This window comes from Papilio polytes, unplaced genomic scaffold (genome assembly GCF_000836215.1).
Source record: "Papilio polytes unplaced genomic scaffold, Ppol_1.0 DF822845.1, whole genome shotgun sequence".
NCBI lineage: Eukaryota > Metazoa > Arthropoda > Insecta > Lepidoptera > Papilionidae > Papilio > Papilio polytes.
In genome coordinates this window covers 3,324,211-3,350,774 of record NW_013526359.1, presented here as the reverse complement: position 1 = coordinate 3,350,774, position 26,564 = coordinate 3,324,211, and the positions used below count along the sequence as shown (strand labels likewise).

Here is a 26,564-nt window from a genome sequence, read left to right as displayed (position 1 = left end):
TTATCCTGAATTATATTAAACTATGAAATTTGTATTTTTACAATTTCACTGCAAAAGAACTGTAAAAATTAATAATTAATTGTACCATTCGATGTTCCTATAATTCCCTTAAGTCCAATACAGCCAATATGAGTCATCCAAACAGTCATTCATAAAACTATATATCAATTTAAAAATAGCCCGTCAAACTTCAGTTCTAACACGGTTTGCTCGTGGGCAGTACTAAAATTCGTACAGCTCTAACAATACGTCGCAGATTAATAAAATCCAATACAAACATGTTTGTGTACTTTGTGAAAAATATCTCTTTTATAATAGATACAACTGTTCTGTGATCTGTTAGTGATGTGAACTGCGAAATGTCTCGATAATATATTTAATACGAAATTCGAATCGTCTTTTACGTTTAAAAGTTAATTTCAAAAATGTGAAAATCTACAATCTGTTTTAGATTTAAGTAGAATTTGTTTGTGGTTGTTTTTTTTAATTATGTGAAAATACAATACAAAAATGAAGAAACGTAAAAAGGATAAGAAAGTTCGCGTCCGGTTCGATATGAACACGACAGTGAGTACTTACATACAAAAAAAAACTTAGATCTTTCGAAAACAACGCATTTTTTGGCATAATTATCCTTTTATTCACCTTGAATCTATCTGATACCGAAAAACTTATTACTATCTGTTAAAATTATTTTGATTATCAAATAGTTTTTTACGTAGAACAACATAATTTTCTTTGAAAAAGCCACTATATACAATTTAAACCATTATAATAAAGCGTAAACACACACTTCTTTGTTGCCTAAGATGTCAGCAATTACAGCATATTTTTGAATAATTACTTTTTTAATAAAAAGCCCTACACTTACGTCACGTTTTAGGCTATATATTTTCACGCCATTAAACTTAGTGGGTAAATATTTTGGATAAAAACCCCAATGCGGGAAAGAGACCATGAGTTGTTGCCAACACCAAGGAAGCAAGATTGCCAAAGTTTGTCACGTCATGTCATTTTGACATTTGCTATTGATAATATGACAAACATAAACAATAAAATAAAATTTTCATAATGTCATGCGGATGAAGCCGCACGGGAACAGCTAGTTTTATAATACAATTTGATAAAACTAGTCTACAATCCGTTCAAAAATAACTACATCAGTCATGGAAACGGTCTTCGGTACATAAATCAGCTGGGATTATATTACGTCATGATATGCTTAAGATTTCTATCTGTTCAACCTTTCCCATTGTCAAGAATGCTTTGTCCCGTTACGAAATGTGTTCACAACCTTACAATTTTTCAGCATACAAAGATGTTAGAAGTGTATTGTTACTTGAAAACCTCTTTATTTATTACTTGCTGTTGCTCGCGACTTCGTCCCCTTGAAATAAAAAAAAATAATAAAAATGTAGCACATGTTACTCAATGATAACGTAGCTTTTTAATGGTGAAAGAATTTTTGCAACGGGCCTAGTTGTTTTTGAGTTATTTCAATATATACAAAAATAGAAATCTTTCCTCTACATTATATAAGCATAGACTAGCTGTTGCTCGCAACTTCGTGCACATTTATAAATATAGCCTATGTAACTCAGTATTAACGTAGCTTTTTAATGGTGTAAGAATCTTTGAAATCGGAGCAGTATTTTTTGAGTTATAGTCGTTAGTATGTGTTGAACATACAAAAATACAAATCTTTCCTCTTTATAATATTAGTATAGTTTCGTCGACGTGAAAATAAAATTAGTACTAATTTTGTTGGGAGATTATTGGAATTCTAGTCAACGGTACATTATAAAAATAAAAAGCCTTTTTTACTTTCTTTCATTTTTTTACATTTTAATTTTAACGTTTTAACACTCTTTTTTCAATTTATATTGCTAATATATTTATTTATTTATATCTTTGTTTTAATTTTTTAAATTCAGTTTTCAGATAAAAGGACCGCCTAGTGCGGAAACAGTGGTACGGTACATTAGTGAGAGTATATTTGCTATCTCAATTTTTCGGAGACGAGTGAAAGGGACCGTACATAGTTTCGTTTGTTGTCAAACTACGTAATGATATTCAAACGTTCCTTTGTTTATTTACCACTACCCTATTTACTTGATAAGAATTTTCTTCAGTAATACCCGTCTCTTTGATTTGATCGTACATTTTCCTGTAAAACACAATAAGAAGCTTGTTACTTTTAGTTTTTGTGTGCAGTTTTTAGTTAATTTACTATTCGTGTTATTACTGGTATGTATATTTTGATAAAAACATATAACGCTACATAAAACACTAATAAATTACGTTTTTTAATTATACAAAAGTAGCTTTCGCTTGCGACTCTAAGAGTTGAATTGTTAATAACAAATCCATTAGTCTATGTGTTCTTCCAGACTATTCTTTACATCTGTACCAAATTTCACCGACATCCGTTCAGCCATTTAGGCTATAAACTTTAACAAACATCCATATAAACTTTCACATTTATAATATTACTAGCTGTTGCTTGCGACTTCGCCCGCGTGAAATTATAAAATAATAAAAAATGTAGCCTATGTTACTCACAGATAAATTACCTTTCTAACGATGAAAGAATTTTTAAAATCGGCCTAGTAGTTTTTGAGATATTTCAATACATACAAAAATACAAATCTTTCCTCTTTATATTAGTATAGATTTTGAACTTAGACAAATAATTCTAACCTAGCAGCAATACTGAAAGAGTAACCTCTTTCTCTCTCTCTCTTCGTGTTTGCGTTTTACAAACATTTACACTACTGTCAAATATACTCGAGGGGTTAATATTTTTGTCACCTATTAATTAACTGTTCAGCGGTCTCTAACTGGTAATTAATACGTACTCACTCTAATTTGTTTATAGGAGAATATTAAAACGACATTTTACTCTTAATTGCATGATTTTTTTTAAATACCACAATTTGAAACGGGTAGTAAATTGAAGATAGATTAAGGGAAAAAAAAGAAAAAAAAATGTTTTATCAAAACAGTCTGTTTAAAGAAGAAAAGACAGATGTATAGATACATCATGCATTTAAGGGTTAAATAAGAGCGTCTTATGCCCGGTTTCTCAGCTACGTTTAAGCATTCGTTAGTGTTTTTGGTACGCTAGTCGTGGAGTTACGGAAACCGTAGCCCCTACTACTACTAGTGTATTTAGTTCGATAAATGATATGCGTTTCCGAGCTACGTAACTTCAGTTTTACGTTGAAACAGGTTACTAACACTAATGAAGCGCTAGGTAATGCCAAAATAAGCCAAAACTTCAGAAACCCAGCATTAAATGACAAGGCCATGCTTCTCAAAATTTCAGTAACATTTGACATTTTTCAAATTGTAAACTGCGTTTATAAAACGAAATGTTTATAATAGATTTCAGTATTCGATTAAGTTAGTTTTTGACCCAGTTCCCAAAAGCTGTATGCAAGTCTGCATGTTTTCTTTTATTTTTTTTATCATGACTATAAATTTGTGGAAATTAAACGATTTTGTCAACCTAGGGTTGGTTTTGCAATTTACCTATGTTGTGTTTTAACAATAAAACTAAACAATTACATGTTTACTTTTGTCCCGACCTTTAAAGAAGATTATAAACTCAAGGTACATTAAAGTGGAAGCCGTACATCTGCATAACTTTAAATGCATCTATATCTTCTATTGATTAATTCAAAGCCTTGTTCACTTCCTAGCATTTTCATTACCTCATAATTACAGTTACTGCAAGAAAAAATAAATGAATCTACAACGCACTTGAAAATTTTAGTAATCAAGAGCTTTTGCCCGCGAATCCGTCCGCGCGGAACTAAAGAAAACAAATGCAAGTAGCCTATGTGTTCGTCCAGACTATTCTCTACATCTATACCAAATTTTATCGAAATCTGTTCAGCCGTTTAGGCTACAAACTCTAACAAACATTCATCCATCTAAACTTTCGCATTTATAACATTAATTAATAATAATATGAAGTATGATTGGTTGAGGTTACTACGTCTATATTTTTTTAAATCACTACACATCCAACGATACCTTAAGCCAGCTATATACTTTAGATAAAATATCAAAACAGTGCGTTTGTAGTGGACCTACAGTTTGAAATATATCAATATGTTAAAACTACAAGATAACCATTGAAAGGACATATCACCATTGACCATGACCATTGACCAACACCAATAAAGAACCTTATCTTCTTCTCTCATTGTTCGATGTAGCAGTAACTTCAATTTTGTTCCAGGCAAGAATGAATCGGGGGTCCAGGGAGGAGCTCCTGGGGAGTTCCCAGGAAGCCCTCAGGAACAGCCAGCACGACTTACGACAAGTCTACGAGAAGGCACTCACGAGAGAGGAGAAATCGTTCCTACTGAATGCAGATCGAGGAGACTACGCTACTGTTAAAAAGTATGTTAGAAGTACCACGCACAGACTCTTATAATCTTTAGCGACAGCATGAAGCGTTTATATACGATCAGTTTACTGCCATACACAGAACGAGACATACAAAAAATGTATGTAAAATATGTAGTCGCTAAATGCTGCCATCAGCACTAAATTCTTGTAGCAGCGATACACCATTTACCATGACCTAATAAAATCTAGGTATGGGGTAGTTTTTTAGATCTGTCGTAGTAATTTTAGATTTTACATTTTTCAATTATCTAGGGGGCAGCTCCTTCTACTATCCTCCCCTGGCAATGTGCTAGATAAATATTATTGGATTAATACAGAAAAGATTCTAAAATATATACCTGATTAAAGAATCTTCTAGAAAGTTAGGATGAGGTTAAAGGCATGAAATTGAAGCTATTGTTTCCTTGTACAATAAAACAGTTGACACACGTGACACTAAGGCTGGCATTAAATCGGCACGCTGTACTATCGCTGAAGCCCCGGGTAATCCTCTCAGACTACCAGGTCAAAGTCACTGTGTAAACAATAACTACAGATCGACTTTACACACGGTTGGGATACTAAGCGGTGATTTTCATTACCATCGTGTGTTTCAGCCTTTATGGATTTTTTTTCAATATCGTAATATTTCCGTCGAGTTTCCGTTATTGCAATATTTAGACAAGAAAACATCTTCTTGACATATAATAAAATTGGAGTGTCTGTTCGTAATATCAAGACAAAAACTCGAGATTTTTACACCAGATGGTGTATTTGCGTCGCTGATAACGAAAATCGCATTAAAATTTTTTTTGTTTGCCTGTCTGTCCGCAAGCCGTGTTTGTTCCGGGTAATCTCGATATCGACCGAACTTTCACTGAAGGGTAGCTGACATAGACGGGCATAATATAGGCTACTTTTTATTCAATATTGTGTGGGCGAAGTCGCGGGCAACAGCTAGTATTAAATAAATGGATATTTTACTATATCTCCAGAACGGTTCAACTAATCTTGTTTAAATTTGTAAAAGAACTCATAGGCAATTAAATTAACTAACTCCGCGCGGACCAATTTGCAGACAATTATGTGTTATTAATAACTGTGATGAAAATCATTCAGAAAAAATATAGCCGCTCAGACACAAAAGGTTACAATAAAATATCTGAGAATATGCGTCAAAACATCCAGAATAAGGATTTAAAAATATTCACAGTGACTGGCCAAAAGCCGGATAAGAATCGTATTGTATTCAGTCTATAAGTCACATATAAGTGACTACAAGTCACGTATAAGTCACGTCCAATGTACAGGGAATCACTACAAGGTTAGCTTTAATCTTATTTATTCTTACACGCCGCTGCGTTATCACTGACCGTGTCCCATATACTGTGTATTCGATTTGTTATTTATTGAACTCTCACATTTCACATACCCTTTGTGTTGAAAGGAGACGAATTACAATAGAAGCTTTGAATACAGTGGAAACCACCCTTAAAATCCGTGTGTTAAATCTAAAAATGTGCAAATTTTAAAAAATAACTACAATAATAGTAAGAAACTAATAACAATTCTACTCATATTAAAACAAAATGGTTTTATACCCTAATAGTATATACACTAGCTACTTATTATCTTACTAGCTGTTGCTCACGATTTCATCTGTTAAAAACTATTCCTATGTTATTCACAGATACCTTTCTAACGGTGAAAAAATATTTCAAATCGGCTTAGTAGTTTTTGAGTTACAATACATACAAAACTACGAATCTTTACTCTTTATAATATAAGTAAAGATTACGCTAGATTAAGTATTATTTTAATAATTAATGCTTTTTTAGATTGATAGACCAGTACGCATCAACGCCGGAGATCCTCGACATAAACTGCGTGGACCCGCTCAACAGATCTGCACTAATCGCTGCAATTGAAAACGAAAACATTGAACTAATAAAACTTCTCCTAGCATCTGGTATCAAAGTAAAGGTAAAGCAGTTGTTAAAAAACATATACATCCCTTTCTTTCTCTAACAAAAAACAGAGATAAAAATATGCATGTAATAAGTATATTTCTTTATATTATAAGGTGGCAAACGAGCAAGCGGACACCTGAATCCGCTTAAATAGCGAAGCGACCTCTGCCCATAGACATTCGCAATAGCGGATGCGTTGTCTACCCTTGATCGACGGATAAGGAGACGCACATAAAGAGGATATTTCCCCTTCCTATGCGTCTTCTGCACCGTCAAATCCACGTTCCCTTACCATGCTTTTCGTACAAGAAAAAGGATGGGAAGGAAAAGGGATTGAAGTAGGTCAAAAGAGCAGAGGTAGAGCAACCAAAATAAATTGATATTCAAACAAAAGTTAAAAATTTGTGGACTTGACAATTACTTTAATAAACATTTTATAACTGAATATCTAACTGTCCAGTTAAATAATACAAGTGTAGGCAAAACTCTTAACATAACGATTTAAGTGAAGTTCTAATTTTTATCTACAAAAGTTTTAGAGCGCGCGCACACCTTTGAATAAAATATCGCACACACGTTTAGTCTCGCTTTGATTCCTAGGAGCTTATATGGAGGCGCATACTACTCGATTTTCAGTTGTGCAACTAAACAGTTGAATGGCTATGAAACAATTGACAATCCAGATAGTTTAATCAAAGGCGTGTCATCATCTTTCTCCTTATCCTACTCCCGTAGTGTCGCAACAGGTTTTTGTCCTCCACACTCTATACGTCATCTCAGTCATCACTCCCGTCTTGATCATGTCACCTTTCACGCAATCCATCCATCTCTTTCTAGGTCAAAGGCGTGTTCTCTAACTATACTTTATTAGTACGAAATAGTAGAAAATGTATTTTCAAAAATACTTTTTTTTATGTTTCATTGCATTAGATTATGATACAAAAGCAAAAAGTTCTGTAACAATTTCCTAAAAAGAATACAATTCTACATTTACTATTGTCCTATGGGAAATCTTTCCATCGATAGTTTGCATATTTGGTCGTATATTTTCATAAAACTTGTCTTTTTATCTTCGAATCTCATTCATAAATATGACTTACTTTGGACATGCATAAAAAGGGTTACTTTTTAGATGAAAATTGTATTTCCACTGCTAAAACTAACAGAAATTGTCATCGGATTTGTTACATAGAATTATAAGGATGACTGTATTTTTATGTGTTTTGCTATAACTAGCTTTTGTTCGCGTCTTTGTCTGTGGAGAACCAAAAATAGCAATAAAAACAGCCTTAGTAAAATAACTATTTAAAAGTGTCTATAAATTTGTACTCTTAATGTGCGTCATTTAGTTAGATAGCAAGAATTTATATGCACAGTTATTTTCTATATGAAGTTATATATTATATACTACGCTTTATTATATTAGTATAGACTACTATACTAGTGTATACTAATATAATAAAGCGTAAACACACTACTTTGTGGCGTAGGATGTCAGCAAACGCAGTATATTTTCGAATAAATCTTTCTTTAGTAAAAAGCCATACACTTACGACACGCTTTAGGCTATAGATTTTTACGCTATTGAACTAAGGGGGTAAATAAATTGAAAAACCTAAATGTGGGACCATGAGGATGAAGCCGCAAGGGAACATATAATAAGGCTATTATTTGGGCAATCAAATTTTAATTTACCATTAAATCGTTTTAAATCCAATAATGTTCAACAAGGGCAAAGGTTCTATCTAAATTAGGTAAATTGGTTCGGCCCACAGTTTTATGTGCATGCAGCCAGTAAAGTTGTTTTAGTAAATTACATTTAATTTTAATTCGGGTCAAGGTTAGTATATGAAAAAATTAAACTTTACATATAACTAATTGTTTCTCGCGACTTCTCCCACGTGAAATTATGAATTGTAAAAGATATAGCCTATGTTACTCAGGGATCAAGGAGCTTTGGTGACTGGGGAATGGTGACAAATTTAAAAATCGGGCAATAGTTTTTAAATTATTTCAATACATACAAATATTCCAATCTTTCCTCTTTATAACATCAACGTAGATTTAAAACTTGTATATATTTTAATTTACGTAACTCAATATCATATCGTTAACTACATTGTCACCTTCTTAAAAATAGAATTTTAAATTCTCTGTTAGAAAATCTCAGTAACGGTACAATCGCGGAAATACACGGTAATCCAATTACAGAAATATTGCCTTATTCCTTGCAACGAGATAAATTCCGCCACTTATCCATATCTATACTACTATTATAAAGAGGAAAGATTTGTGTTTTTGTATACGAGTATATTGAAATAAACCAAAAATTACTTGGCCGATTACAAAAATCTTACACCATTTAAAAGCTACAATATCAGTGAGAAATAAGGCTATGATTTTTTAATAGAAAGCAAACAACAGCTAGTAAATAATAATTAAGTGGCAGTGAGTTACACATACAACAAAATAATCTAAAAGCAACTTGTTAGAGAAAGCGCGGCAGCCAAAAATACAAAACAAAACTTTTCTCCTAACTTAAACATCTTTCTTTCAACTTTCATATTTACAAATCATTTAACAAAACTATATCGCGATTACATCTTGACTCTTGTATGAGTCTTTTCCTTTTATTATTTTTAATAAGACACTACTCAAATATCTTGGTGGCCAGTATGCAACCTAGGCTGTGTTTGTACTGCTTGTCAGCCAAAAAAGGTTGTATTTTGCACTCAACAATTACCAGTGTGTACCGACCGATGTATTTTGTACAATCGTATTTTTTGTTTTTGGTTATTGTTTCGCGTCCTATATATCAAATATTCATAAGACTTTATATTTTATTGTGGGACACTGTCAGATTTCCTGATTGTACCTACAATCAGTCGTGCTTTCCGGCTTAGTTGCAAGCATGCGTTCTATAAATAACCTACGTTTCTACAAATGAGGGCAACTTTAGTACGTAATCAACCTTTTTTTCTAGATGTCTGAAATTCTGTAAACGTGTTATAGTTAAATATAATAAACCCTGAACAATGAAAGAGTGAATCCTTGTTTAAAATTATCAAACAAGGATTACAATAGAGCAGACAAGTCTTGTTCAGTCGGGTAAAAAGTAATTAACAATGAAGTAACTCTTAGAAAATAACAAACTAAAAACAGATAAAAAAGCTTCCAGCTAAGTACTGAAACGATATTTAAATAAGACGACGTTTCGACTGCAAATTCCATTAAAATGTTCTCTGTCAGATTGTATACTCACAAAGCGTAGTGTTTAAAATTCGTTTGAGTATTCTGCGTTAAGATAGTTCTTTAAAATTTAAATATAAACAAAATTAAAATTTATTACAAACATTATGAGCGTTATAAATCAAACTTACGTCATAATCGTTAATAATTAATGGCTATATGGAAAAAATCTACGTAAGAGCGTGCGCACACATTTTGATTAAACGGTCACACAACTGCTGTGCGATTGTCGATTGTTTCGCAGCCAATTCAATTGTTTAGTTGCACAACTAAAAATCGAGTAATGTGCGCACCTCCATATAAGCTCTTAGAAATCAAAGCGCAACTAAACAGTTGTGGGATAGTTTAGTCAAAGTTGTGCCCGCTCTAAGCTGCTTGTTAACTAATATTTAGATACTAGCTGTTGCCCGCGACTTCGTCCGCGTGGTAGAAAACATACGAACTATATAAATAACAAAAAGCTACGTATCCCTTGGAAACCGGACATTTCTCGGGGAATCTTATCCCATGTGTACTCCAGACATTGTTTTATATCTGTGCCAAATTTCAATAAGATATGTTGAACCGAGGCAGAATGATCGAGGAAAAAAAAACTAAATTAATGAATCCCACGGGAACCGTAATTATTCCCGGGATAAAAAGTAGCCTATGTCTTCTACCAGACTATGCTCTAAACCTGTGTCAAATTTCATGGCGATCCGTTCGGTTGTTTAGGCTACAAACGCTAACAAACATCCATCCATCCATCGTAACTTTCGCATTTAAAATATTTATATTTATGTATATTTTATATATGATTATGATGAGAGTGATTCGCATCCTTCGGTAGGCCGTGCAAAGGCTGCATTTAATTGCATTATACTGATACCTTTGAACGACAAAGTTAGTTATGTAACTCAATAAATATCAACTTCATGTTAATCGATGCACTTGAATACATCAGCCTGATTTTAAACTACCTTTAAATATGTAACAGCTTAGAAGTTAAGCTTTAAAAACTTAGCAAAAGTGTAGCTCGAAATAAAGTACGTACGCCGTTCAATCTAACATAGATTGAACGGTTAACACAGCTTGAGGTTGATTCTGTTATTGTCTTTTGTTTGTAGGACGCACTTTTACATGCCATCAAAGAGGAATACGTGGAGGCGGTTGAACTGCTGCTGCAGTGGGAGGAGGAACACCACGTCCCTGGTGAACCATATGTGAGTCAATCTGTACTATTATAATAAAGCGTAAACACATACTTCTTTGTTGCCGAAGATGTCAGTAATTACAGCATATTTTTGAATAACTAATTCTTATTTTAATAAAAAGCCTTACACTTACGTCACGCTTTAGGCTATATATTTTCACGCCATTAAACTTAGGGTGTAAATATTTTGGATAAAAACTGTAATGTGGGAAAGGGACCATAAGTTGCTGCCAACATCAAGGACACAAGGTTGCCATCGGCATGTCATTTTGACATTTGCAATTGATAATTTGACACAAGTAAACAATAAAACAAAATTTTCACAATTTTATGCGGATGAAGTCGCACGGGAACAGCTAGTACAGAATAAAATGGATCTTAATAAAATCTAAATAGAATTGCTAATCGACTGCCAAGAATACAAACGTCTTAAAAAACAAGTACAACATCTAGATGATTTCTAATGCTATATAGACAGTACGGCTCGATAATTAAATATAGAGTCATGAATATATAGAGTGTACATAACTAAATAGTTCGTATTGTTATAGAGTTGGGAATCAGTAGACAGTTCGGCTGCAACATTCACGGTGGACATAACGCCGCTGATCCTGGCCGCGCACCGCAACCATTACGAGATACTCAAGATCCTCCTCGACAGAGGCGCCACCTTGCCAGTGCCACACGACGTCAAGTAGGTACAGACCTTTCCTCAAACAGACCCTCACATTATAAATCCTTAATTACAATCGACAGAAATAAAACTCTTGTGCGATTGTCGATTGTTTCGCAGCCAAATCAACAATTTAGTTGCACAACTAAAAATTGAGTATTGTGCCACCTCCATATAGCTCATAGGAATCAAAGCGAGATTAAGCAGTTGTGCGACACTTTAGTTTCTGGTGTAACGCTCTAAACCTATAACTATATTAAAAGAGATTGTTTTTAGAAGTACGATCATTTCATATTTGGTGAATTTTCAACTTTTAAAACACTTTCTTCATATTGACAGCGTCTTGTATCCAAAATATAGAAGTACATAGCAGTGCCCAACATTTCAGTGTTTAGAATGTTCAGAATTGTACAGGTGCGGCTGCGACGAGTGCGTGAAATCACAGCTGGAGGACTCGCTGCGGCACTCGCAGGCGCGTATCAACGCATACCGCGCGCTCACAGCGCCCTCTCTGATCGCGCTCTCCTCCGCGGACCCCCTGCTCACCGCCTTCCAACTCTCTTGGGAGCTCGGCCGACTCAGTAGGATGGAGACTGAATTCAGAGTCGAATATAAGGTAGAAACCAGAAGCAGTTAGTTGTAATTAGTCAAATACTAAAGTTACCTCATGTTAAATGAAAACCGAAGAAAGTATGGATAGATTTTTTTTTATAACATAAGGTGGCAAACGAGCAAGCGGCCACCTAAAACCGCCAAAATGGCGATGCGACCGCTGCCCATAGACATCCGCAATTGCATATGCGTTGCCTACCATTATACGACGGAGGAGGAGACGCACATAAAGAGGACATTTCCCCTTCCTATGCATCTCATCCACCGTCAAATCCACTTCCCCTTCCCAACCTCTCTTTATAAGAAAAGGGTGGTAAAGAGAAAGGGACTTAAATTAGGCCTCCGGCACCACACTCATCAGACGAAACACGGATTGCTTCCATTTCACGCCTGTCTTCTGTGTGGGGAAAGAGGATAAGCTTAAGGGAGTGAATTCAGAGATAGATACTTATGTATGGAAGAACAGCACATACTGTGCCAACCCTCCGTATGTGATGACCTCTTGTTGGGTGATACTGTACTTGTTAAGAGCTGTAGAAACTTATTGGTTGGGTTTTTAGACTTATATGAAACGTATTGGTGTTTCCGTTTTTATTTTGGAATCGATTCTAGTAGAATAAGGATTTTTATAACCAACTGTATTTCGACAAAGCAATTTTATCAGATCGTCGTTTACAGGCATTAAGGCAGCAATGTCAGGAGTTCGCGACGTCCCTACTGGACCACACTCGCACGTCCCAGGAGCTGGAGATCATGCTCAACTATAACCCCTGGGATCTGGACTGTTGGGAGCCCGGCGAGCGGCAGACGCTCGGACGTCTTAAGTTAGCTATTAAATATAAACAGAAAATGGTAAGAGAATCAATTGATTTTTTCTTCACTGATGGAGATCTTTGTAGAAAACGTTTTTATTTGTTCTTACTGCCGGAACAACTGTTGGCAAACAAGCTATCGACCACCGAATTTGCTAAAACAACGAAGTGGCTGCCCATAGACACACATTTACATATGCGTAGCCTTTCATTACTCTAAAAATAGAAAGGAGAATTCTTTTCTTTCTATGCGTCTGTCAAATTCTCTTTCACATCTCAACCTGTCCTTATAAGATAAGATAGAAGAGATGAAGATACTAGGATAGGCCTCCAGCACAAATATTCATCAGACAAAACGTGAAATTGCTTCTACTTCACGCTTTCTTTCTGTGTGGTGATTGTATTGTAGTGAACCGTCCAATTAGTGCGAAAATATTGAAGACTCTACCACTGTTAAAACAGTCTAAGTTATATCTATCGTATTTTATTACTAATATTCTAATGATTTTTCAGTTTGTCGCTCATCCAAACGTACAACAACTACTAGGAGCGATATGGTATGAAGGTTTACCTGGATTTAAACGGAAAAACATCGTCGGACAATGCGTACAGGTTAGTGTGGAATTTCATTATAAAAATACTTACATAAAAACATTGTATGAATCTCATTATGAGCGTCCGTACACCTTTACTAAACTATAGTTTGGCTTTGGTTCATATGAGCTTCGAGGTGCGAACACTACTCGATTTTCAGTTGTGCCACTAGACAGTTGAATTGGCTGCGAAACAATCGACAATCGCACCACAGTTGTACTCTAGTTTAGTCAAAAGTTTGTGCCCGCTGTAACAATCTCTAAATGTAATTTAGAATATGTTTTGTTACAATGAAAACACGTAGAAAACATCTAGTGAATCTTAAATTATTGACAATTGCTATTAACACGGGTTCAAACATCTGTACGTGTTTACATCAATTCTAGACACTTATGTTTATGCATGTCAATCTCTCGCTCGTTTTATCAACACAAAAAGCAATGAACACTATTTCCATCGTCTTAACGTCTCGTTGAATAGTTTGTTTATCCCCTTAACAGATTTAATTACATCTACCAAAAGCAAAATTAATTTCACACGAAGACGGAAACATACTAGTACACACAGACTAATTTGATGTTTTTATTCACAAATATTGTCATTCATCTAATTATTAAAAACATATTACTGGATGCATCAATAGAAATGACATAGCAGTTGAAACTCAGAGAGTGTACAGGGGACTTGCACGAAAATTTACGTAAAAGTAAAGTAAAGTCATCGACAAAATTTATATTGGATTTGCCCAGCACTTAGAGTTATCAGACAAAATGTAAATAGACATACCCGTATCTTATGCTAATTATGTCGATGAAGTTACCAATGCTGTCTCGCGAATTGTCGTGCTAGTATGACAGCCAGACAGAATAGTAATGTTATGTCAGTAAGTATAAATATATTGCAGTACTGCACTGTCTTCTGCTCTACTTGTTTACTCTACCCTCGTGTGAACCTACCATAACCCTGACCTTATAATTTTTGTCATCTACGGGTTCAATGACCCAAGACGGAAACTATGATAATAAATGAATTTAGTTTGTTCCTATTTTATGTTACTTTTACTACCTTATTTGTGCGTATAAAACTTCTGTGTGGTAAACTGCTTCTAATTTTCCTCGTATTCTCTTTATATGGACTATTTACTCTGCGGACTGAGAATAAAATTGTTAATATCTATGGAAGTTACCTTTGATTACAAAGTGACAAACGAGCTAGCGGTAAAACCAAGTGACCGTTAGCATCCCTGCTAAAAGTTATCTACTTCTAATGAAAAAAAATTAAATTGAATGCAATAATTTAAAGTCACAATTATTTTCTAGACACAGCTCTTATTAGACTTTTAGTACGCACACCTTTGACTATACTACCACAACTGTTGTGCGATTGTCGATTGTTTGCCAGCCAATTCAACTGTTTAGTTGCACAACTAAATTCGTGTAATATGCGGACCTCCAAGCTCATAGAAATCAAAGCAAGACTAAACAGTTGTTAGTTAGTTTCAAAGGTGCGCACGCTCTTATGAATGTAGTATTTCAAAATCATTGACCGACTTCCCAAAAGAAGGAGGTACTCAATTCGTCCGTATGTTTTTTTTTGTTATCAGTACATTCTGATTCTGACACTTTCTTAAATTTAAATGTATTTTCAGGTTGCAAAACTCGGTTTCATGTTCCCTGTATACTGCACTATCTACATGCTGAACCCGGATTCGGAGTACGGCAAGTTCATGAAGAAACCATTCGTTAAATTCATCTGTCACAGCTCCTCGTATATGTTATTTCTTTGTAAGTATATAAAGACAACTTGACTATATTAGTCGCCCCTTATTAGGGTAGCCTAGCCTCTCGGTATAGTGATGACGATAAAGTAAAGATGACGTATATAGCTGGTTATGATGATATAAAGATGAACGCATTCTATAGAAGCCATTTGGGAATGCATAGGCCAGTGTACTTACATGGTTATGATGTGTTTTTTTTTTAATTTACTGCATTGATTGATGACGTTCGATAATATTACGATTTCTAATAGATTCTTTTCTTTAATATTTTGTAAGTCCGCCAATATTATTTTTTTAATTTGATCTTTGTCTTTCAAAGTATTCTTTACTTTATTACTAAGCCACCAACAATCACAATATTATGAAGGTGTTATTAAGTATTTTTTGTAGCTCTACTTTCACTGGCGTCTCAAAGGGCAGAGTATCTGGTATTGGAATGGTCTGGCATCCGCTGGCTTCAAGAATTAGTGGCTCATTGGAAGGCGCACGAGAGGGGCGCGCTGCCGGGCCTCATCGAGTTCACTGTCATCATCTTCATAGCAAGTAAATTTACAACTGTCAGCATGCAATTTAAGCTAAAACAACAAAATGAATAAGTAGCGACAAGAATTAAACATTTTATAAGTAATACTAAATTTTCAAGATTATCTGAATATTAAGCAAAAAATCCACTCTTAGTTTCTGCGAGCGGGTGCACACCTATGACTAAACTATCGCACAACTATTGTGCGACTGTCTATTGTTTTGCATCCAATTCAACTTTTTATTTTCACAATTAAAAATCGAGTAGTGTGCGCACCTCCATATATGGTAAGCTTATAGAAATTAAAGCGAGAATAGGAGTGCAATAGTTTGTAAAAGGTGAGCGCGTTCTCTAAGACAATTTAAAATTTGTAAACCATCTGTGAAACGTTTTTGTATAAAATCTCGTAAATTTACTCGTATATTTTAAGGTTTAATATGGGCTGAGATACGTTCGCTTTGGGAAGGCGGTCTGATGGAGTACGTCAGCGATCTATGGAACATAGTCGACTTCATTACGAACATGTTCTACATCGCTTGGATCAGTTTACGATTCTCGTCTTGGTATATAGTACAGGTAAATAAAAATATGCTGTTTTAAGAGCAGTTACAAATAAAGGAGCGTCGGTGGCTCAGTGGTTTAAGCACTTGACTTGTAATCTACAGATCTTGGGTTCGAATCCCACTGTACCAATTTTTCGAATTTTCAAATGTACATAATTTATCCGACGTTCTCACGGTGAAGGAAAACATCGTGATGCAACCTGCACATATCGGCGAAGAAATTCAAAGATATGTGTGAAGACCACCAAGCCGCACTGGGCCGGCGTGGTTGACTATGGCCTAGTTACCACTTACTTAGGTAGGCTCCGAGCCCCTCGGTGGGGAGGTATAGTGAGCTGGTGATGAAGTTACAAGTATTTTGACAGACGAAAATCAAAGTAATGTGTTTACAGCGAGACTATCGCGCCGGCCTCGATCCTTGGTACCCTCGCGAGAAGTGGGACTCATTCGACCCAATGCTGCTATCAGAAGGTGCTTTTGCTGCTGGCATGATCTTCTCCTTTCTCAAGCTAGTCCATATCTTCTCTATAAACCCTTACTTGGGACCCCTTCAAGTATCTCTCGGGCGTATGATCATCGATATTATAAAATTCTTCTTCGTTTATATGTTGGTGTTGTTCGCTTTTGGATGCGGTAAGATTTATAAGTTATTTTTTGTGGTCTTTAATGTGAGAATCTGGATTTAAATGTTGGATAATCGCATTGTTTTGTTTCAGGTTTGAATCAACTTCTGTGGTACTACGCCGAATTGGAAAAGAACAAATGTTACCATACACCAAGTGGAATACCGGATTTTGACAATCAAGAGCGCGCTTGCTCTATCTGGAGACGATACGCAAAGTAAGTTATTTCTTGTTTCTTTAGTTCGTAGACTTATAATAAAATTCTACGATGATCATTGTCTAGTGTTACAATTCTCAGTTATTTTTTAATCATATTAATAATTATTTTGTCAATTCCTTAGTTTAGCTTGAACCAGAATTTTATATAGTAATATTAAAAGTTTCTATCTTTTGTTCACCGAATTTGTCACGTTTTATTTTTTATTTCAGCTTATTCGAAACATCACAATCTCTATTCTGGGCGTCTTTCGGTCTGGTGGACCTGACAACCTTCGAGCTGACAGGCATCAAGAGTTTCACCAGATTCTGGGCGCTGCTAACCTTCGGCTCGTACTCCGTTATTAACATCATTGTGCTGCTTAACATGCTTATTGCCATGATGTCAAACTCTTACCAAATTATCTCGGTAAGGCCAAACCATAACAGACTACATTTATTTATTGGACTATAATATTATATTATATACGAGTTATTAAATTCCCTTTCTTGCAAATTCTTTGGCGTTACGATTTATCAATACTACATTATTTTCGCCGCTTTCTAAGGAAGGCATTCGGGATGGCCTATGTTCAGCAGTAAGCAGAAAAAAACTGATGATGATATGCGTCCTTCAATACAATCTGCTCTAAAAAATCTAAGTCATAACTACCCCTGACTACTTTTGCTGGGTACCATTGAAAATTCGGTTGATACGCGATGTTATCTACCAGAAAAGTTAGATGTTGTTTGAACTTTTCAATACTGTCTTGATCTGAGCTGTCTTTATCTGAGCATTTATTTACTTCTTATCCAGGAACGAGCCGATATAGAATGGAAGTTTGCGCGGAGTAACCTCTGGATGTCTTACTTCGAGGATGGCGATACTGTACCACCACCGTTCAATATTGTTCCCACTCCGAAACATTTCAAGGGCTGGATGGATCGCATCTGCTCCAAACGAGATCGGGGTTCTATTCTTGTAAGTGTTAACATAAATCTCAAACATTATACCTTAAAAAACATGTAGTCTTATATTACATCTTTTCGCCATAATCTTTATCTGATCCGTTTTGTCAATCACAAACTTAAAATTGATAAGAACTACAAAATGAATGGGTGTTTGTTAGAGTGTGAAGCCTAAACGGCTGAACGGATCTCGTTGAAGTTTAGCATAGATGTAGAGGGTAGTCTGGTAAAATGCACAGGCTACTTAATACTTTTTTTTAATTCCACGCGGACGGAGTCGCGAGTAATAGCTAATCAGAAATAAAGGTGGAAGTGTTCTCTAGAGCAAATCTCGTGAGAAAGCTCGCGAAGGCCACGAAGCAGTGATGCGCGTGTTGGTGCGCCGCTACGTGACAGCGGAGCAGCGAGCACGTGACGAGGTCGGCGTGACGGAGGACGACGTGATGGAGATCCGACAGGACATATCCACCCTGCGCTTCGAGCTAATCGATATCTTGCATAACAACGGCATGAAAACACCGAGGATCAACTTACAAGATACCACAAGTATTAATTTTTGCTACTCTAAATTTAATCAGTTTTTGAGTTGACAAGAGAAATAAATACCTCATGCGGTATTAGAATTTGAACAAGACACAAGAAAAAGAATCAACAACGGAGAGTTTTAATTTATAGTTACAAAATGCTAACGTTTCAATATACTGAATTCTAAAAACAGTCACAATTTACCGATAAATCGTAGCCCATACTAGTTTTTTTTTTCACTATAGTTGTGTTGTCTTATATTTTTAGGCTTACTTAGTAAATGTTTCCTTGCAGTATCTGGTAAGAAAGGCAAAGTGATGGAGAGGAGAATTCTGAAGGACTTCCAGATCGGCATCGTCGAAGGTATCATAAAGGACGTCATCTCCAGGGAGAGCAAACCCAAAGATGTGTTCAGTCAAATCGCTAAAGCCATCGTACGGAAGGGTAGCACTGAGAGGTTAGATATTTTTAATTTACACATATTGTGGTTGTTATTATCTACGATTTTGACTGTTTATCAATAAATTATTATTCACAGATTAACAGATAATCGTAAATTTTGTGCAAAATTTCATTTATTGCCTTATTTAACAGTAAGAAACGTGACTGGAATGCTTTGGTTCGCACCAACACAACACGACGAGATCCGATCGGTAGGACTTCAGAGGCGGAGACGAGACGCAGCCGACAATCTCTTAGGCTTCATATCTTGGACAACGTGCAGGCCAGAACTATCGATCCACAGAAACTATTGGGTAATTTTTGTTCAGTATTTAATAAAATAAAGTCATATAGTCCATTCAGTCGCTCTGTATGGTCATAGTATGATAAAGGTATTAATAAATAACAAAGAAAAGATTAGTATTTAATGCGTGGAAGTTGACTAAAATTAGACAATGATACTGAGAATGGTTAAAACTGTCATATCTGTTGTTAGAAAAAATAATCTATTACTTGTGTAATACCTACAACATTAAATAAATCTGTTTTCACAGAGTATAATCCAAATCTATCTTCTGTGAATCCAACCGCAAGAGTTGCATATGCCAAGTTCATGAGGAGCAAGATAAAATCAGACTTCACGGAGAAACAGAAGAGAGGCTCGCAGGGTGACGTCAGTCTAGAAGATGAAGTGTTTGAAGCTGCTAACACGACTGCCTCTAACAGAATAAGTGGTAAAACAAATACATCTTTAAACCCATGATATAGAAAACCAACCATAACTCAACAGGCAGATATAACGTCTTTCCATTTTTAATACCCCGTCTGCTAACATCATCTAGAAAACCGATAAAAACCATAGTAAATCCATTATTAGTAAGTATGTAGTTATTAATATTTTGCCACGGTATAACACTGTTACAAATATTATTGGTACAGTTATACTTGTTTTGTGAATAATTCTTAAACAAACAACCAGTCAAAACATTCATGAATAAATGTATTCTAATTTCAATATGAAAGTATGCAGAAACAGTTTTACGTTTAAAAGAACTATTTGCATAATCAATACAAACTCAGTTTGTATTCTAGAAGATATACTAATACAAAGTATTCTGAAATACGAGTATGGAATATATGAAAAGCATGCATTCGAAGTTCCTTTGAAGACAGGTACACTTATTGTATTCATTACTGGAAAAACATTGTCATATGAAGCGGTATGTACACATTTTGTTTTTCTATTTCTCTCGATATAAGCTCCTACCATATCCTAATCATTATAACTTTGACACAATAACAAAATTATCACCAGGTAAAATATTCCGAACGAGAACACCGATTCCAGAAGCTTCAGATGATGAAAATATAAAACACACTGAAATTAAAGTAGAGGCCCACATCGAAAGGAAAGGTAATAGTAGTTAAAGACATTTTCATTATGACTTTATTTCATATTTACGTAAATAACATTTATATACATAGTTTAACGTCAGAAGCTAACAAAGCGTATACACTGAAATATCATCCGATCTTAGTAATACCTTTAGATAGCTAGTATCCAGACGATTCGACCTACTCTTTGCTATTTTACATAGATACACTGTAAAACAACACAATAAATAGCATAATTTTAAAACAATACCTTTTCAGAAACAGAGGCTGCAGTAGAACAACCAAAAGAATCAAAACAAGAGAAACCAACAACCAGTACTTCAAAAGAAGATACGACTGACAAAGGATCAAAATCATCAAAGGATCATATCATTCAAATAGAACCAGAAGGAGGAAGCCCTTCAAAGAGCTTATACATTACGAAGGAAGAAGATTCTAATCTTCAAAAACCATTACAACCAACGACAAGTAAAAGCGAACCTGCCGAACAAATTTTATCAGCTGCCGCTTTAGTTGCTGTAGCCAAAGACACGAAACCCGACTCTAAATCATCTACTACGGAACCCAAACCATCTACAGCGGAATCTAAACCATCTACTGCGGAATCTAAACCATCTACAGCGGAATCTAAACCATCTACAGCGGAATCTAAAGCAGAGACATCAACCGAATCTAAGCCAGCAGAATCAACGGAACCTAAAACAGCAAAACCAGAATCGAAACCATCAGTAGCTTTTGCAGAGGAACCAAAGACTCCCAAACCATCGACGAGTGCTCCTAAACCGGCTAGTAAACCACCAATGGGTGACAAAGGAAGATCTAAAGTGACAGGGAAAATCGTATCTGGATGGCTCTAGATTTAAATACGAAAATTACTATCGACATATTAGTGAGACAAAAGCAATAACTAGAATTATAACAAAAGATGATAATTACATCTGAGAATGTATTTGATTTGTGTTAATACAGAATTTATATATTTGATATTTTTCATTGATGTTAGTGGCTCGGAATTTCGTATGAGTCGCTGTGGAACGCAATGTAATGCTTAACAGAGTGTAAAGGGATGCGAGGGAAGTGCAGCGGCCAGTTCAAGGTCAGCAACTGAAAATATTTAAATACTCCATACCAAAAGAGTACAGAGAACAGATAGTTTCAATATTTTGAGATTAATCTCTAGTCAATGACGGTCAAACGATGGATTAAGGATCGTAATGACTTCGCGCTCAAATGTGTAATTGCAACACATTTGTCTAGTAAATTAATTAAGCTGATCTTTTAATATGTTTACACTCGGTTTCTGAAAGATTATCAAAGCTACAACTCTGACTAATCGTTTAACATTTAGGTCGTTACTACTTCATATCAAGATGTTTTAATTGTTTGCTTTTATAATTCTTTCAGAAACTGGATTTTATTATCTATGCCCACTGACTGTCTCATCACTATTTTAACTTTTCACTTAGTTAATTATTTATTCCATTTACCTAGTTGATATTGTAGTTTTTAAATATATGATGCAATTAGGAATATATGAAGTTTTGAGTATGTTTACTTTCAGCTTAAATAAGCCACGCAAATGCACGCTTTTGATATCTTTCCCATGCCTTTTTATTCTATTGTTTAGTATTTCTTTAATGATTTTATTTGTCACATTAGTGTTTTATTTAGAAATCGGTTATTAGTATATTCTTCAGTCAGAACGTCAGTGGCTCAGTGGTTTAAGCCCTTGACATGTAATCTACAGGTCTTGGGTTCGAATCCCGCCATGTACCAATGTGATTTTCGATTTTTCGAATTTTCATATGTACATAATTTACCCGACGTTCTTACGGTGATGGAAAACATCGTGATGCCTGCACATATCGGCGAAGAAATTCAAAGATATGTGTGAAGTCAACCAACCCGCACTGAGCGTGGTTGACTATGGCCTAGTCACCCCTTACTTAGGGTAGGCTCCGAGCCCCCCTTAATGGGGACGTACATGAGCTGGTTAAATTAACTTCTACTTCTTATATTGTATTTTTCGGTATTTATCTTTTGAATTCGTTTACTTTTGCTGACGTATGTTCGACATTTGAATCTCTTAAACCAGTGACTATTTTTTTTTAAATTTAAGATATGTAGTAATAAAATGAGTGCTTTTTAATGCTTTGTTTTTGAATCTTAAATTTAAGTCGAATTAAGATGACGCTGGTATCTGCAACACTGCAATTTACTTGTCGTTTTTAAATTATGCTATGTTTAAAATGTAATTGTTAACTGCCATTATTTTGCAATTATATTAATTTAATTATATTTAACTAGTAGATTATATGAGAGTCTAACAGTGGTAGTGCCCGCTTTAACATCTTAGCACGAATGGGCCGGCACGCCCGGTGTAATACCACGACCACACAGAAGACAGGCGTGAAATGGAAGCAATTCCGTGTTTCGTCTGATGAGTGTGGTGCCGGAGGCCTAATTTAAGTCCCTTTCTCTTTATCACCCTTTTCTTATAAGGAGAGGATGGGAACGGGAAGTGGATTTGACAGTGGAGGAGATGCATAGGAAGGGGAAATATCCTCTTTATGTGCGTCTCCTCCTCCGTCGTATAAGGGTAGGCAACGCATCTGCAATTGCGGATGTCTATGGGCAGCGGTCGCTTCGCCATTTTGGCGGATTCAGGTGGCCGCTTGCTCGTTTGCCACCTTATGTTATAAAAAAAAAAAAAAAAAGAGTTTTTCACTTAGTTTAACAACACACACTTTATTGATAGATTTTTGTATCTCTGAAGTTAGGTTTCGAAATACGAGCCGAGTGTGAGAGGAACAAAAGCATTCTAGATAACTAAGGGTGTGAGAGATATGAATTGTTTGCATTAAGTATTGTTAACTTCAGGGACGCAAAAGCAAAGAACTTTAAATCACATCGAGTTTGTCAATTTGCCTTATTAAAGCTCCCACTTTGACTAAACTATCGCAAACTGTTGTGCGATTGTCGATTGTTGCAGCCAATACAACTGTTTAGTTACACAACTAAAAATCGAGTAGTGTGCTCACCTCCATACAAGCTCGTAGGAATCAACGCGAGAACAGTTGTGCGATAGTTTAGTTACAGGTGTGCGCAGGTCCTTAAATTTGATATCACGAAATGTCCTTCAACATAGGGACTATCATGAATATTTCGTAATAGTTTTTCGTAACGTCATCGACAAATCTCATTGAAATGTCGTTAATGTAACGAAAACTTTTTCGATAGTTTTCACGATATCCCCTCTGTTGGAAAAGTATTAAGACCAATATTTCGTTTGTACAATTTATGTTTGAATTAAGTTATTTTATTTCATTTATTAATAATCTGTTGACATAGTATGTAAATGTTTGATTACAATAAAATGATTTTCTTTTATGATTACATGTGTTTTATTTGACAAAAACTTTTCATAATACTTTTGAGTTTCAAATAAAAAATAATAAAGGATCGTTTGCGATTGTCCTCCGCGTTTAAATAAAAATTGTATTTTTATGGATTCATCCTTAATATATCTTATCATTTAAGAAACGACACCCATTGTATTCGAAATCAAAAGAATAAGAAAACACTAAAAGTGTCAAAAACCTTGTATTTTTGGTCCCTCACACTAAGATACTCGTCAAAACACCAGCGAGAAGCTACAAAAATGTAATAGCAATTTGTAAAATGCTGAATGTGAAATATTAAAAAATATTGTCTCAGAAATCCAAACAAATAGACATTTTCAACAAAGTTCCGACTTTAAGTACGGTCGGCACAAACTTACCTTTATTACGCGTGAATAAAAATATTGTATGCATTTCTGAACCTAAAGACAAATATTTAGGAAACTCTTGTAAGGAATTCGAGATAGGGTCTTTATAGATTTTTAAAAATTAAATTTGTATTTATTAAAAATCAATGTATAGGACTTTGGTTTTAACATTTAATAATAAAACAAATGTGTATTCGTTAATAAATTTATTAAAACAAATCGTATTAAAATTTAAAGTTTACAAAATAAGTAAATAAGCATAAAAAGTAACTCGTTCCAACTGCTTTTTGCGTAAACAAAACTAATAGGTGTTAAAATTAGTAAGCATGATATCCCATAGAGACTCGTAAGGTCATGCAATCGACTTCATCGATCTTCAACGTGTTCATCTTTACATTTATATCCTCTTCTAATTGAATTTGCGCCTGCAACAAGTAACGAAGGGAAGCGGTCGTCTCCTGCAGCATTTGCTGAAGTTTTTCCACACTGTACCTCAACATTTCACATTCATAAAACAATGACTGTCCAGCAGAATCTTTAACTAATTCAGCGGTAATTCTTTGAGCACGTCTACCAAGTCTCGTATGTGCTAATCCAATGTTGCCCTCTTTATCAGATAAAGCTTTTTGTAATTGCAATATGTTGTGTTGCATATTCGATATCTTTTCAGTTGTCTCTCTGTGCATATCTTCGAGCTTCTCTTTAGCGCTTTTCGTTTGCTTTATACGCTCATTGAATTCGTGGTTACATTTATTGAAGGCCGTCCGGAGATCGTCTATCACTTGATTCAATACGATCTCAATATAAACTTTTATCGGTCTTGCACTGGTTACTTCTCGAGCAGCCTGTTTAATATTTTTATTGGACACCGCGTTATATTCATCAATAGATATATTTGCAGGATCTAAATTCTCATACCCTTCATATACAGAGAGACATAAATCAGTAGACTTCATTGACAACGAGCCTCTATCAGAATCTATTGCTACTTGTTTGTATTGTAGGTCGCGGTCAAGAAGATATCGTATAGACCTCAATCGTCGCATTTGTTCATTCAATTGTTCCAAAGTTCGTTTCAACAAACTCTGACCACCGAGAATGGCTGTTATTTCTTGTTGCAAAGCATTTTCCACATCATCAACTACTAAGTCGATTCCGATCCTACCTTCTCGCAATACAAGACATTTTCGACAGATCTCCAAAGCATTGGTTTGCAAAAAAGCCAAGCAGTCTTGAATCCTCGTCCTGAACACACTTAAAGCTTCCAGTTCGTGACATATTTCTTTTCTTTGTATTTCTAGTTCCTTCTTTATGAATTCGACATCACCGATTCTTTCTTCGATTCGCCTGTCTGTGGTTGCCTTCATGATTTCGGCTTGCTCTGCGGTTTCCTCTCGGATCCTCTCCGACTCGCCCATAATCCTGTCTGCGAGCTGCTGCTGATCTTCTGTGTTCCTGCAGCGTTGCTCGTTGCTCATCCTCCATTCTTCTATAGTGAATTTAGCGCCGCGCGGTGGAATACATACTGTATTTTGTTCAGCCAGCCTCTTCGTAGCGATGGGGGCGCCGATAGCATGACGGACTCCGAATTGGGTATCAGTCATGAGTAAAAAGAAAATAGAAAAATAAAATTTACAAAAAATATAGAAATGTTTCTATAAAATGTAACTGAGTTGTCAAAAAATGTCAAAACATTGTTTTAAAATAGAGATCAGTGTTGTTTCTATAGAAACCAAATGACATTTGTGCATAAAGATGACAGTTCGATGAGTAAAATGAATTTAAGCACATACTCCTTTGTAAAAAACGCTAACTATTGCTTGTTTAGGAAGAAATAAAAGTAATTAAAGAGTTTTTTTTTCCTCTTGGTGCTCTATCCTTGATGTTATTTCCGTTTCTATACCGTATACTATACAGCAAAGTATACGGTACTATACAGCAAAGTACCGTAGTAATTAGGATCTGATTTTTTTAGTCAAAATATAACGTTAAATTTACTTTTTGGTACTATTTTTTCATACAAAGCATCAAATATTGGAATTACAGATGTTAGTTGTCTTTTTTGCCGACGGTACTTAATGAATATAACCAAAAATTTTTTAAATGTGAAAATCTTAACATGAATAAAGGACAGTAAATTTTTTCTGGGGGTCTAACACGAAAATTTAAAAAGTGTTTCTCTAGTGACAAAATTTCCATGAGATAGGACGCACTTTACGTCCAATAGGAGTACTGCACAAAACTATTTTGGCACTAAAATTTTGGGTCTATTTTATAG

General features: G+C 35.2%; 2 protein-coding genes across 2 annotated transcripts; one reads left to right on the top strand and one right to left on the bottom strand.

Annotated features, from left to right (window-relative positions):
* The first annotated feature begins 510 nt into the window (after nt 1-510).
* On the top strand, nt 511-21,374 carry LOC106105331 (transient receptor potential protein). Its single transcript, XM_013285622.1, has 21 exons — nt 511-567; nt 4,250-4,413; nt 6,240-6,384; nt 10,727-10,822; nt 11,364-11,506; nt 11,900-12,101; nt 12,776-12,949; nt 13,423-13,521; nt 15,152-15,287; nt 15,674-15,826; nt 16,237-16,382; nt 16,762-17,002; nt 17,086-17,209; nt 17,422-17,617; nt 18,005-18,169; nt 18,480-18,702; nt 18,976-19,138; nt 19,276-19,436; nt 19,677-19,856; nt 20,438-20,536; nt 20,776-21,374. The coding sequence occupies exons 1-21, from the start codon at nt 511-513 to the stop codon at nt 21,372-21,374; spliced, it is 3,666 nt and encodes a 1,221-aa protein (XP_013141076.1).
* A 3,103-nt stretch (nt 21,375-24,477) lies between these two features.
* On the bottom strand, nt 24,478-25,966 carry LOC106105615 (tektin-3-like). Its single transcript, XM_013286035.1, has one exon. It carries the CDS (start codon nt 25,888-25,890, stop codon nt 24,604-24,606), a length of 1,287 nt encoding a protein of 428 aa, XP_013141489.1. The 5' UTR covers nt 25,891-25,966; the 3' UTR covers nt 24,478-24,603.
* Nucleotides 25,967-26,564: the final 598 nt, after the last annotated feature.

Coding starts and splice junctions, on each gene's coding strand:
- LOC106105615 (XM_013286035.1), bottom strand. CDS start 25,890: ATGACTGATACCCAATTCGGAGTCCGTCATGCTATCGGCGCCCCCATC.
- LOC106105331 (XM_013285622.1), top strand. CDS start 511: ATGAAGAAACGTAAAAAGGATAAGAAAGTTCGCGTCCGGTTCGATATG. Junction 10,823..11,363: donor ACGTCCCTGGTGAACCATAT/GTGAGTCAATCT, acceptor GTATTGTTATAG/AGTTGGGAATCAGTAGACAG. Junction 19,857..20,437: donor TGCCTCTAACAGAATAAGTG/GTAAAACAAATA, acceptor AATTATCACCAG/GTAAAATATTCCGAACGAGA.